This window comes from Camelus bactrianus, chromosome 7 (genome assembly GCF_048773025.1).
Source record: "Camelus bactrianus isolate YW-2024 breed Bactrian camel chromosome 7, ASM4877302v1, whole genome shotgun sequence".
In the NCBI taxonomy this organism is placed as follows: Eukaryota; Metazoa; Chordata; class Mammalia; order Artiodactyla; family Camelidae; genus Camelus; species Camelus bactrianus.
In genome coordinates this window covers 59,744,054-59,757,288 of record NC_133545.1, presented here as the reverse complement: position 1 = coordinate 59,757,288, position 13,235 = coordinate 59,744,054, and the positions used below count along the sequence as shown (strand labels likewise).

At 44.2% G+C, this 13,235-nt stretch overlaps 1 protein-coding gene across 3 annotated transcripts in view; it reads right to left on the bottom strand.

The window, feature by feature from the left end:
• Positions 1 to 13,235, bottom strand: part of SLC25A13 (solute carrier family 25 member 13) — a 179,820-nt gene that overhangs the window by 51,422 nt on the left and 115,163 nt on the right. For all 3 annotated transcript variants that reach the window (XM_010972366.3, XM_010972374.3, XM_045508640.2), the window contains 2 exons: positions 3,045 to 3,097; positions 1,591 to 1,671 (listed from right to left, as the gene is read on the bottom strand). In XM_010972366.3, the coding sequence (XP_010970668.1) occupies positions 1,591 to 1,671; positions 3,045 to 3,097 (134 nt within the window). The remainder of the gene's footprint in view (positions 1 to 1,590; positions 1,672 to 3,044; positions 3,098 to 13,235) is intronic.

Below are 13,235 nucleotides of genomic sequence, written 5' to 3'. Positions count from 1 at the left end.
TTTGTGTTTGAAATGGGCGACCACATACGGGAAAACAAGACCACCTACGGCAGACGATACGTGCCACGACCAATCTCCTTGGCACCCAGGCCCGTGTGCGGGCAAAATTGCTTTCATGAAAAAGAAAATAAACCTCAAGATTATTGCCAAAATCTTGAGTGGTAGCACATTGTTAATTTTCCATTTTAAATTCTTGCAGAGACATATAATCATGTCTTTTCAGCAAGTTTAAAACGTGACTTAAAAAAAAAAAAAAAACACAAACACAAACCCATCTGACCTACTGAAATGCCCTGCTCACCAGGGCCCCCTGTAACCACCTGAAGGACGGACCAGACACAGCCCACAGTCATGCCTATGACAGAGAATCCAGTCACTCAACTGGGAACTATAGCTGTTTTAAAGGAAGGGTACCTACCGGCAAGAGCCATTTCTATAACTCCTAATATTCTTTTTGATTATTATTGTGTGCCCTTTTTACTAAGGACACTAAAGGTTCCCTTTTTTCATCCTGAATGCTCCTAAAGTTACAGGACAAGGGGATCTTACCTGGCTGTCTCTGCCAGGTCAGTGATCAAACACAAAGTCAGGCCGTAGCCAAATTCTGTCCGTCTCTTAAGAACTACCAGAAGCTAGGACTTTGTGGCTCCTGCTACATACAGGGAAGCCCCATTCAATGTGAGGACAATAAGCTCTTCCCACACAAAGCTTCAGTATTCTCAGGTGTTGTACCAACTTCTAAACACTGATTTTCAAGAAAAGATTATTTTATGAATATCATTTCCTGCACAGAACTAGCGAATTAAAAAAAAAAAAGTGACCTCATCTTTCGTGTAAAACAAACACAGGTTTAGATGGAAAATACACCAATATTTATTGCCCTAGTGATCAAAGACCGTTTATTTAACCAATCTTATCTTTAAATAGCACCAGTCTTTGTATAAGAGTTTAATTTACTTAAGGTATTTACAGTCACATGAAAAACCTGTACATGAAATAAAACAAGACATGATGTTCTGCTGAACTTAATAACAAGATGCAGGTTGTTCATCCATATAAAGACATACTCATTCCAAGTGTTTCTGACAATGCAGAGCGCGACCGGCCAGGTAGCCAGCCCCCTCATCCTTCGCCCAGAAGCACTGGGAACTGGACGAGCTGCTGGCATTTGTGAGGCAAAGCAAAGCAGAAAGCTATGGCTGCTGATTTCAAACTACAGATTTTAGCACCTGACCCAGCAGAGGGTGCCACGAGGAAAGAATGTACTAAAAGTTAACTCTAGAAAAGGTTAGTGAATATCATTCAAAGGCCAAACGCTTCTGCCACCGATGACGTGCACTGCAGAACCCACCGCAAGCAAGGGCGGACTTAGCAGGCATGACTTAACAGGCAGTAGGATCAGAGACCAAGTTTACCCTTCCACCTCAGGAGTGGTTCGCCTGTCTAGGAAAAGCCGAGGAGCCCTAGCAGACTCTGCCTTTGTCCGGGATCTGTGGTTGAACAGAAGCCTTAGTCTGCACCTGTTTAGCACAGTTGTGATACGCATGTGAAACAAGTCTTTTCAACAGAGAGGTCCAAAAAGGTACTTACACAGCCTCCAGCAAGAATCTCCGCGGCAAGTGGGACTGAGCCGTCTTTGCGCATAAATTTATCCCTCACAAAATCATTCACCTTGGAGAAAAACATTTATAGAAGCTGATGAAAAATATGAAGGAAGCCACTAAACACACATAAATATACAACTGTAAATATGTTATTTTTTTCCTATCAGTGCATTGGAGTAGCCATAAACCAAATTAAGGATCTTAAGAGTTTGCTTTTAATAGCATATGTGTAGTTTTTAAAGATAAAACATATAGATATATATTCCTGACGCTTCAGGGAGAAAAAAATTGAGAGGGCCTATGAGCCTAAAATTCCTAAAGTTACAACAGCATAAAAGAGAGACATTAACAAAAGAGACAAAATAAAAACATTTTATAACTTAAAAACTGTTTTATAGGATTTGATTAAAAATCACTTTCAACTCTTCTAACAAGCTTTAATCTAAGATAGCATCATCACCAAGACAAATGTGGCTGAGGAGAAATTCAGGACCTAAAATATTTCTCAAGGATTCTTAAAGAACATCACGAGCATTAATTAATGAATTAAGTATAATGTTCCCAAAATGGTATGTACCACAAGCAATTTTAAAAACCAATCCTATGTTTTTGGAAGATATAAGCCAGAGAAGATTAGCTGTCCCGAGGTCACATAAGACGGTAAAAGAAGAATTTCAGGCACCAGTGCTACACAGTCCAATCCAAAAGTAGAGTTTAACTTTCTGGGACTTTATGACCTTAGTGATGAAACACAGTACTTATCTATTCCACAAATGTATACTGAATACCTACCACCTGCCAGACAGGAGCCAGGCTGATGGAGGACCCACTTCAGCTAGAACCCAGCCCCCTCAACATGCCGCTCTGGCGAATGTGCACAGTACACCCCATAAACAGCACGTGTACTGGAACAAGTACGTGCTTTGGAGCCAGAAAAATCTGGTTTTGAATTCTAGCGTCTCCACTCGTGAATCGTGTGAACACAGGTAAACCCTTCGTCCCTGTGGGCCTCACTTTCTGTATCTGTAAACTGTGGGCCACACTTTGCTTGAGATTCAAGCAGAAATAGACAACACCTGGGACCACCCGATACGGTAGGTATGGAAGGAAGTTTAGCTGCTGCTGCTGCTGCTGCTGCTGCTGCTGCTGCTGCTGCTGCTGCTGCTGCTGCTGCTGCTGCTGCTGCTGCCACTCTTACCACAATGGTGAGGACAATGGCGGTGGCAGCCGCCAAAAACCTTGTTCAACTCTATTATCACATTTTCGGATGTTCAGTGGTACATGGAGAATAAAAAAAAGCTGTGTGTGGTGAGTGCCCCGTGTTCAAGTTAGTTAGCACCTCTGATGGAACACAGACCTGCTGTTTCCCACAAGAATCTCCACTAGACTCCCGAGTATGTGCAAACTCCTTCATCAGAAGCATCAACTCAAAAGACTTACTGTGAGTTTTATGGCCTTCTCTGGGGCGACTCCCAATAACTGCGGCAACAGACCTAAAAAACAACAAAGAGTAGAAGCATATTAAATAAATTAGCATTAACTAAACACACCAACAGCTCCAAAGAGGGGATCACCATATAAAAACTGGGGCAAACTTTGCTGCAATTTTCTGCTCTTACCTTTAATGAGAATACTCGGACTGGAATGCTTAGGTGCTAACTTCTAAGAGCCACATCAGGCCTAAGTAAATTCCCTCTCACATTCTGGATCGTTTGCACGTTGGGTAAATCAACAGTACCAGTGATACAGGAAATCTCATTATTCCACCAATTTGCTCTTTTCCCTCCTGACTCTTAAATAAGTGGATATAGCACATCTATACTTTTTTCCCAGGACGTCTCACATCTCGTCTCTCCCCGCCTCAGCTGCCCACAGTTCAGCCATTCATACACTTAACTGTGACTCGGTGACCAGCACAAGACAAACAAGGTTCTAGCTCTGACGGGTCTCAGACGGAAGGAGGGGAGAGGCTTTCCCGAAAAAGTGACAACTGGGGAAACATGCATTCCGGGAAGGGGATAGACTGGGCAAAGAAAGCTGAGTGGGAACATGCGTGGCGTGCTCAAGGATGAGAGGGAACATCAGGGCGCCACCTCGCATGAATCAGGCACAGGGAGAGGCATGGGGGCGGGGGGTGAGGAGCAGCTGCTATGGCCACGCCCCAGACCTGGAGAAATTCTAAGTCAGGTGAGCAGTAATTAGAGGGTTTCGATCAGGAGGAGACTGACGGGCTAATTCATATTTTCAAAAGACTACTCTGGCTGCTGTGTGGAAAAGAAGATATATCGATGGTTGGCCGGGGAGGTTGTGTGGTGTGCCTGTGTGCACGCACGCACGCGCGCAGAGGAGACTGTGAGAGAAAGGAAACTGGGTCTGACTGTTATGGCTCAGTTTTCAGCACAAACTTCTGGGCAGAGATGAAGACGATGACCATGGAGACTACAGGTTGGGGGTGGGGAGGGAAAAACTCTGCTGTGGACGCATTAGGAGTGGTGGGGATGGAGACAGCACAGGGAGGGGGTGTGGCCTCAGACAGGAAAGGGCCACTTCCAGGAAAGGCGGTTACAATAGTGGACCTACATATCGGAACTGGAAAAATAATTTTTTTTTCACCTGTTTTAAGAAAATAAAATCAAAGGCAGATGCCTTCCCTTAGAAACACTCAGCAAGCTAACACCAAGGATCAGAATATATTGTTCCCCTGCCATGCTGCTGTCCGTGGGAAGGACTCACGGTGTTACCCTTCGTCAGCAAGCACACTTTTCTAATTCGCGATACAGAAAGGTCCACTTGCAGCCTCATCTGAGAGATTGACCCTGCCCACACAGTCCTTCTATAGGAGCAGCCTGTGGCCAAAAGTCACTAGCTCGAGGGCTGTGCGCATCCAGCCTGTAGACATGTTTTATTGAGTAGCACAAGGTTTCAAACACAAGTTGAGCTTACTATATAAAGACAGACGGATGGACTGATGGGATCAACAGATCAACTGACTGACTGATCCGACAGCCCAGGCTTCCTTCTGACATCCCAGCAGTCTACCTCCAGTTGGGTGAGGCTCTGCCCTTTAGACAGGACCCAAGCATCAGTTCACCAAGGACCCCACCACACCCTAATGCACATGGCAATGAGGACCAGCCAGTTACCATTCGTCATTTTTCTTGCTCTGTTGGTATTCTCACAACAGTGGCTCTACAAAAGTGGGAAACTAAACAGACCAAGACAGCTTCACGTTTCAGGGAAAACCAGAGAAAGCTCATTTCTTTATAAAACTAAATGATAAAAATGCTGATGCTAATGAAAATTTTCTAAAAAAAACAGCTAATATTTTATTACATGTCAAGTATCATTTTAAGCACTTTACTAACTCATTGAATCCTTACAACCACACTGCAGAGTGGAAACTGAGGCATACAGAGATGAAGTAACTTGTTCTAAATTATCCATTTGATAAGTAGTAAGACTGGGATTCAAACCTCTGCCCTCTTACTTAAAAGTCTATGTTTTTAGATGACATTCAACTTTGTCCTGTGCCTAATATGCACACGTGTATCTGCCTCTCACATCCAGCCTCCTTTGTTCACTTACACAACCTGCCTGGATCCTATAAACCTTTGAGTTTGCAACATCTTCTCTAGGCAGCCTTATTTTGATCCTGCCTTTCCCCAGGGCCACAGGACAAGGGGAAGACACCTAGAAGATGTTCAGCCAGTGAGTTCAGCAACCTGGGCCCTGTGAGCTGGCACCAAAAGTGGAGCAAGCTAGTCAGGACCCTTTTCCCAGAAGAGCGACAGAGTGCTCGGGAGTGAGGAGCCAGTAAGCACAAAGGCACAAACTAAGAAGACGCCGTGTCGGGTGGGCAAAGTGGCCGGCTGAAGCCACGTCTGTGCTAACGCCACAAGGAAGCAGAAACCGTGAGTAAGACTGGCAGAGAGGAGAGAATGTGTAGTGAACAGAATGGAGACACCAAGGAGAGGGACCATACAGCCCACGAAAGGCATACAGGGGTGCAGCCTTGACCGTCTGAAGTCCCACTGAGGCCAGATCCCATGAAAACTCCTGCCCTGGGATCCCTGTGAAGTCTCAGCTTTCCTTCTCTCTCACGGGGACTCTTACCAAAAAGTTGCCGGATGCTTTCCCTAGCTAGAGCAGGGCTATGCTCTTTTTAATCTAAATGAGCCGAAGCAGCACAGAAAATGTGAATGTGGCACCATCTGGGCAAAGCAAGTGCTCTTATTCAAAGTAAGAATTCCCTCCTCCTAAACTATACTCACTTATTAACCTTTTACTTATACCATATGAGATAATATCTATAATATGAGGAGAAAGGCTCTATTATCACTTACAAAAGCACATTAATTTCTACTAGTAAAACTCAGAGATAAGCTATTTAAACTACATCTTAACATTTATAATTCCCATTCTACTCCCTGCATTCAGGTCAAGAACCAAAATATTTAGTTAAATATTTACTTGCTAGATGTATTTTTCTCATCATTAAATTGTAGGCCAAAAGCATGGATGAGTTGATAGCACCGTGATTTAAATGATGATCTCTTGTCTCTTTAACTACCCCATGACAGTCTTTTAAATGACTAATAAAAAAACAGCCCACAGAGCCAAATGACTATAACGTTAGATACAATCACTTCAGCCAGCCTTTTAAGCTCTCAAGATTTGTCTTTCTCACTATAAATTTAGTAATGCACTGTGAATAGCAAAAACCAAAACAAAACAATAGAGAAAACCCTGTATTTAAGACTAAATATAGGGCAGCAAATATTTATTTGTTCAGCAAACATTTACCAAATGCTTTCTGTGCCTGGTACTGGAAGCAACTGGGAATGAACACAGTAAGATCTGTACCGTCCCCTGGAGACACTCTCAGTTTAGAAGAAGGAGGAGCCCTCGGTGTGTCTGTGTGCCAGAAAGGTGACACCCCACCTAAAAACCAAGAGCCCGAGTATCGCAGCCCCGGGCCGTCAAAGCACCACGGGAACACAGTGGAGAGAACCAGTTACTCTGCCTGCAGGACGGCGACAGGCATCAAAGAAGATACTTGACTTGAACCTTTAAGGATAAGCGGAGGTTCAGTGGAGAGAGAGAGACATGAGTAGAAAAGAGGGCAAGAGTGGCCCATACAGAGGGAGTAAAATGTGAAAAGGCACCCAAATCTCAAGTTCACGGCGGGTTCAGGGTTGAGGCGAGATCACCGGAGGCTGCGGTTAGATCACAGACCTCGGTGGTGATAACGACTTGGCAGCCAGTACCTGGGGGCACGCGCTGCACGGCAGGCACTGCTCTGTGTGAATGAACACATTTAATCTAGACCAGTCAATAGACTTGGCGCACGTTACTTTATCCCCAACGACAGATGAAGAAACTGAGGCCAACTTCTAAGAGCCTGCGCAAGGTCGCTCTGCTGTTAGGTGGGGCAGTGGGGTTCAACTCAGGCAGTCTGGCTCTGAGAGGCACCCCCACCTGGTGCACTGTGCTGCTTCTCCCCCAGGCCGCACTGAGGGCTTGGGAAAAATTCTGTAGACACACAGGGTGGCTTTTAGAGAGAAAAGTTCAAGAAAAGTTCAAGTAAAAAGTTCTGGAGGCAGGTGAAGGACAGATGGTAAGGGCAGAGACCCAGGTCAGGGAGAGTCATTAGGAGGTTAAAGTAATGTAATCTAAGGCCCAGAGTTTTACTACATTAAATGAGTAACTTCAACCCAGTGAGAATAATACCGAACTACAAATCTATCACTAAGACCCAGGCAAGATGCTGGTGCTCAGGGAGCTGCTGGGTAAGGATCATTCTTGTGGTGATGACGACCCCAGCTAACCAGGCAGCAGAGGGAGATGGCTGTGGAGTACAACAGCAGAGCCCCGACAGGATCAGTCCTGGGTAAATGCCCTTTGGCAGGGGTCCTGATCTGCAGGACAATGACAGTCACAGAGGTAAGAATTTCAGTAAACCTCCTGCTTTCCAGACTGCAGAGGGAGAAGGGGTAACGGGGCTCAGTGATGCCTAAAACAGCCAGTCTGGTTAAGGTACTTCAAGGCGATCACCCTGAAGTTTAAAGCACATCTATGTTTGACATCTGGTTAACTCAGCAGAAAAATTAGGCTTCTAATGTAAGATGTTTCTGTTGGATTCTGGAAATTCATTTCAACCATTAGAAACAGAATGGATGTGTGTGTTGTTTCTAACTTGTCAAAACAGCAGTCTGTTTTCCAACTGCCTCAAATGAAATTTATTAGTGTGGTTAGTTTTCTAATCTTCTCATTTTAAGTTCAGCTCCATCAGCACATATGGCAATGCTTCCTTGGCAAACTTTACCAGAAGGCTGCTAATGCGAGAAAAGATTTACAGAGTACAATATTAATATAGCATTTTGTCTTCAGATTTCATGGAGTTGAGATATAAATCACACCATCCCCTCTGATTCCCGTCCCTTGTGCAACCCAGGGAGAAAGAGCTGGGCTGGAGGTGTGGGGACTGCGCCCGCAACAGGAATCTGCACCCGAGGCCTCACATAGTACCCCCAAGAGGTCCTGACAGCAGTGTGCTGATCAGAGGCCCACTAAGCTACTCTTTATTTAAAAACTTGTTAGAAATATGATTCTGGAATCTCTGAGTCAGAAGGGACTATGAAGGAAACTCATTAATAATGCTGGCTTAATTAAAGCTATTTGTTTCCAGTGGCTTGGCAGCAATATGAATGGCTTGGAGCACGAGCCTGGGAGGTAGACAGAGCTGGGCTGCCATCCTAGGTCGGCACCACTTTTGTGCTGACTGATCCTGGGGACGTTACTCTTTGAACTCTAAGTTCCTCATTAGTAAACCAAGGATGCTAATTATGACTCAGTGGTTCACTATGATAATGACATGAGTAAATGTATACAAAGAGCCAGACACCATTCATAACCTATATTATGCATTCCAAAAAATGTTACGTTTCTTCCTATTTGTTCAAGGCATATCGTTGATTCTCCACTTGCTTACTTATAAGAGGCACCTCAGACAGAATAATGCTCATAGTCCAGAATTAGGTGAATACAGGAATACAGGAATTAGGTTTTAAGTATGTTAGGCTGTTCTCGTGGCATTCTGCCCACCCTTAGAAGAGCTGTTGCCGAGCAGCGAGGGCACACTCGCCCAAGTCTGAGAATGCTTAGCGGCCTCACTTACTTTAGGCAAAGATAAAGAAGCAGCACAGACATAACAACACATCTTCAGCTACATTTTCAAGCTAAAAAAGAAACGTTTTAGTTACGAACTTAAACAGTTCTCAACCTCTGATAAGCAACTTTGTATCATGTCATTTCTACTGAGTGGTGCAAGAGCCAGGCGATTAAGAACATGCAGTCTAGAGCCAGGCTGGGTCTGAATTCTGACTCTGTTATTCAGTAGCTGTGTGACTGTGGGCAAGTCACCGAACCTCTCTGTGCTTTAGTTTCCACATCTGTAAAATATAAACACAATACCATCTTCATGGGGCGGTTTTTTTTTTTTAAATTGAAGGACGGTCAGTTTACAATGTTGTATCAATTTCTGGTGTATTCACGGGGCAGTTTTGAAGATGCAGTAAGTTACTATACACAAAGCCCTCCAAACAGCACCAAGCACCCAGAAGGACTACAGAAGTGGTTCTCGTTTGTTCTTTATCTTCATCATCATCACTCTCCTCCTCCTCTTCCTTTATGGAAACTGGGCTCCACAGAGGCTAAGCAGCTCTAAGTCCCTCACTACCTGGTGCCTGTGCAGTGGCGCTGAGTTGAATCTGGGTCCACCTCGCCTCCAAAAGCAGGGCTCTCTGCCCCGGAATGCTTAGCTTTTCCCTGTTCACTTTAGTGGATTTATTGCTCCAATTTCCTTCTCTGACCTACAAAAGAATTTTTCCCTTTCTGAAACTTTTCTCTGGCTCCTGGCTCACGCTGGGCTAGCACACTGCACGGATGGGCCCTTTCACACAGTGAGAGGAGGGTGGCTATGTGGTGGGCATCCAGGTCTGCCTCCCCTGGTCCTGAACATGAGATTCTCCTGGGAGAAGGCACTCAACGGCAGAGCCAGGCTGCAGGTTATGAACAAGTGGGAGTCAGGAACAAGTGGGGAACAAGGCTCAGAGAAAGTCAAGAGCCAAGCTGATGGTCCACAGACAACTATAACCATAACGTGGCAGGTGTTCCAAAAGACCACGCTGGACGAGACAAGGAGGAGCACAGAGGATGAGCGACCACAAGGAAGAAACCCCGTAACTAAGGCTCATGCCAGACAGAAACAAGTTCAAGAGTGGCCAGTCCAATCCTGAGAAAGATAGCTGAGCACACAGGATGGGGTAGAAGGCATCGGGGCAGAGATAGGCAGTAGAGTTTGGGGATATTAATGCATAAAACACCCCTACTGCTGCAGCTTAAACCACGTTCTGCACTTTTTTGCGTTATCTAGTTTCAACCCAGAGGCAACCTCTCTGATGTTAAATTCTTAGCCTCCTGACCTCCCCAAGGAGGCCCCTGCACTTGCCCCCATCTTCCCAGAGAGCCCTCCTTGCTTTCAGCATCAGATTAACCTTTATTCTGGAGCTATCAGCACTCCGTGCGCCCTGCCTCACAGCTTTTATTCCTGCTCTGATTTCCATGGCCTTCTCTCTTCACTTCTTCAAGCATTCTTTCTTCCCTGCCACCCCCTCCAACTTGTCTGTCAGCTTTTGACTCCCACTGCCTCCAGGCATGAGGCACCCCCCGCCCCCGCCAAGTACACTATCCCTTTTCATGGCCCTTCTCACATTCCCTTCTCCACCGGCTCTCAGGGTGCCACCCCAAGGTGAGTGTACAGTATGAACTGGGACATGGGGGATAGGAAAGGAGGGGAGGGGAAGGCTGGCACCAAGATTTAAATGCTTGTTTATCTGGGTTAAATGCTTTTGTCAGGAAATGTCTAATCTTAGCTATGGCTCAGATTGCCTTCAGGAGACTGAGCGTTAAAGCATAAAGGAATGATACTGATGATGGTCTAGGAAAAATTCAGTTCTGCTGACTCCTCCTCTATTTGGGAATTTTCTAGAAACGCAGATCTTTGGGACAGAGGATCATGCCCTCTCCTCCTCCACTTTTTCACTCCTGTACACAGCAACTTTCGGGGTCCTGCTTCTCTCTTTCTCTACCTGAATTTCCTTGCTGCTGAGGTTTAATTAATTTCCCTTGTTTCAGTCTCAGCAAGGGTAGTAGCTGGTTATAAATTATCCTTCTTGAGGCCTGGAACTAAATTGTTCATTAATTACTCTTCTCTTCTCCAGGCTATAACTCACTGCCATCTTTCCCAATTTTCGAAACTCATCACTGTTCTCATCTGATCCTTCCAAGCCTCTGACAATACTCCCACCCACCTCAGTTCTGAGTTTTTGTCACCTTAGTCTCCTCTTTTCAATGCTGTGGGTTCACTGTAAATTTCTGGAAATTTGGTTACCCAGCTCATGAACTATCATAGTATTTTGTTCATTTTCGCTTGATTTCCTAGAACCAAATATCTGTGTTTTAATCTAGTCACAACTTAATACCCTGAATGAGAATGTTCAGAATTGGCCAAAAAAGAGACTCAAACCAGTCTATTTTGCACTCATTAGAAGCTTTGGTGGGTATGGACGGACACCCATGACTCAGAGTAGTTCACGGATTCACTGTGGTTTGTTCCAAAATGCATGCCTTCTTCAGTTATGCAAAACAGAGCTGTAGAAACTCCAGTTGTTTTGTTTTGGTGATAAAACGTTTACACTTATTTTTATCCACAAGAATTATTCAAGAAGGAATCTCACTGTGGATCCTCGTCATGTGGATGCTCCCTTCTATAGAACCATTAACCACACCAAGACACCCAGCTTAAACTGGCCGGCTGACAGAACTTCCTTCTAGAGTGCAAACATATCAATAACTTCCTGAGATATCACCACAATATCCTCTAGATGTCACCTTGAGAACATTCCAGAATGGAAGATGACTGCTTCTGTATCACACAGACAGCTTGAAATAGACACATTTAAAACTTAGAAAGCCTGGGTCAATAGCCTGATTTTTTTTAAAGTGGGTTTTTTTGGTTTGTTTTTTTGTTTTTGCCAACTGCCTCAAAGATTAAGTAGCACTCCAAATTAAGTTCATAATGACCTAATTTCCCTTTCTGGTAGATTTTCTTTTTTTCCCACCCATAGAAATAAAAACTAAAACCTTCCTTTAAGATACAGTTTTCAGAAATTTCTCGTGAATCTTTCTCCCCATGTCCTTCTTCCCCCAAAACATTTTCCAATTTCTGAGGGTGCTCACCTCATTACCTGAAGCATCTGAGGGAGACGAGTGTAGCAAAATTTAAAGGCAGAAATTAGTAATTCCTGGACCGTTAAGAGCACTTAATTATGGATGATTACCCAATCAATTGTTTCTCTTTAATATGCCAAGTCTACAGCAGGCCAATAACTGACTCATTTGGTCATGTAGTTCATTCAAAGCAAATGACCTGTCAGGTAATTCATTAAGGATTTTAAACACCTGAGTGCATTAAATCAATCTGGAGACCGGGGAGGAAACAGAGGAAGACTTTTACAAGTGACATCAGGGAAGATCTGGATTATCTCGGGTGTTATTTCCTGTAATACAGACAGACAGCCCAGGGATCTAACTTTTAAAAATCACTAAAAAATTTTCTTGTAAGGAAAGTAGTTCATATTATAGAGAAGGGCTGCAGAGTCAGTCTCAGAGAATTTCTATGGGACTCTTTTTTTTTTTTTAATACTTTTTTTTTGGCTTTTAACATTTATTTATTTGGGGGATAATTAGGTTTATTTATTTATTTTTAATGGAGGTACTGGATGGAACCCAGGACCCTGTGCGTGCTAAGCACGCACTCTTACCACTGAGCTATACCCTCCTGCCTAAGGGGATCTCTTCTAACAACCAAACTTACCCCCACAGACAAGAGGGTCTGAGAGACAAAGAAGCAGAGAGCTAAGCACAGACCTGGGGAATAAGACCTCACCAACTCACAGTACTGAAATTGCCAGGACTCGACACCAACTGAAGACAGTCACTAACAATCCCCACGGCTGTCCCATCAGTCTCCTCTGGACTACGTGGCAGTGACTCACAGGTGCTCCTTGACTATGACAGGGTAACCTCCAGGGCTGTGTGTGCATGCTGACAACTGCCAGAGGCAGGGCAGAGGAAGACAACGTGTGCTCGAGTTCTTTAAAAATATCCTTCGTTCTGGGCATTCCACCGGAATGAGAAATCATTCCCAAATACAAACACAGCTTTCTTTAGAGTTCTCTACTCTTGTTCTAAGAAAAAAGAAAGCGGGAAGAGATACTCTATTAACCTTAAAATAAGGATACAAGCTGCGAGCACCTTCTTTCAGGGCCAATTGCCAGCTTCCTTTCCAAAATATACATAAAGATAATTTTAAAATAGGGGAGAGACCTTAGTTACGCAACCCCCCCAAATTATACTTTTCAGGAAATATTAGCGATTACATATGTGTTGATGTAGCAAAGTGACATGTTAAGCGAAATTCCATAAAAGGAACAAATAAGCTCAACACTTCGAAACATGTTTACACATGAGAGAGACACTGCCCCCTTTTCAAATGTTGCCACGTGAAGT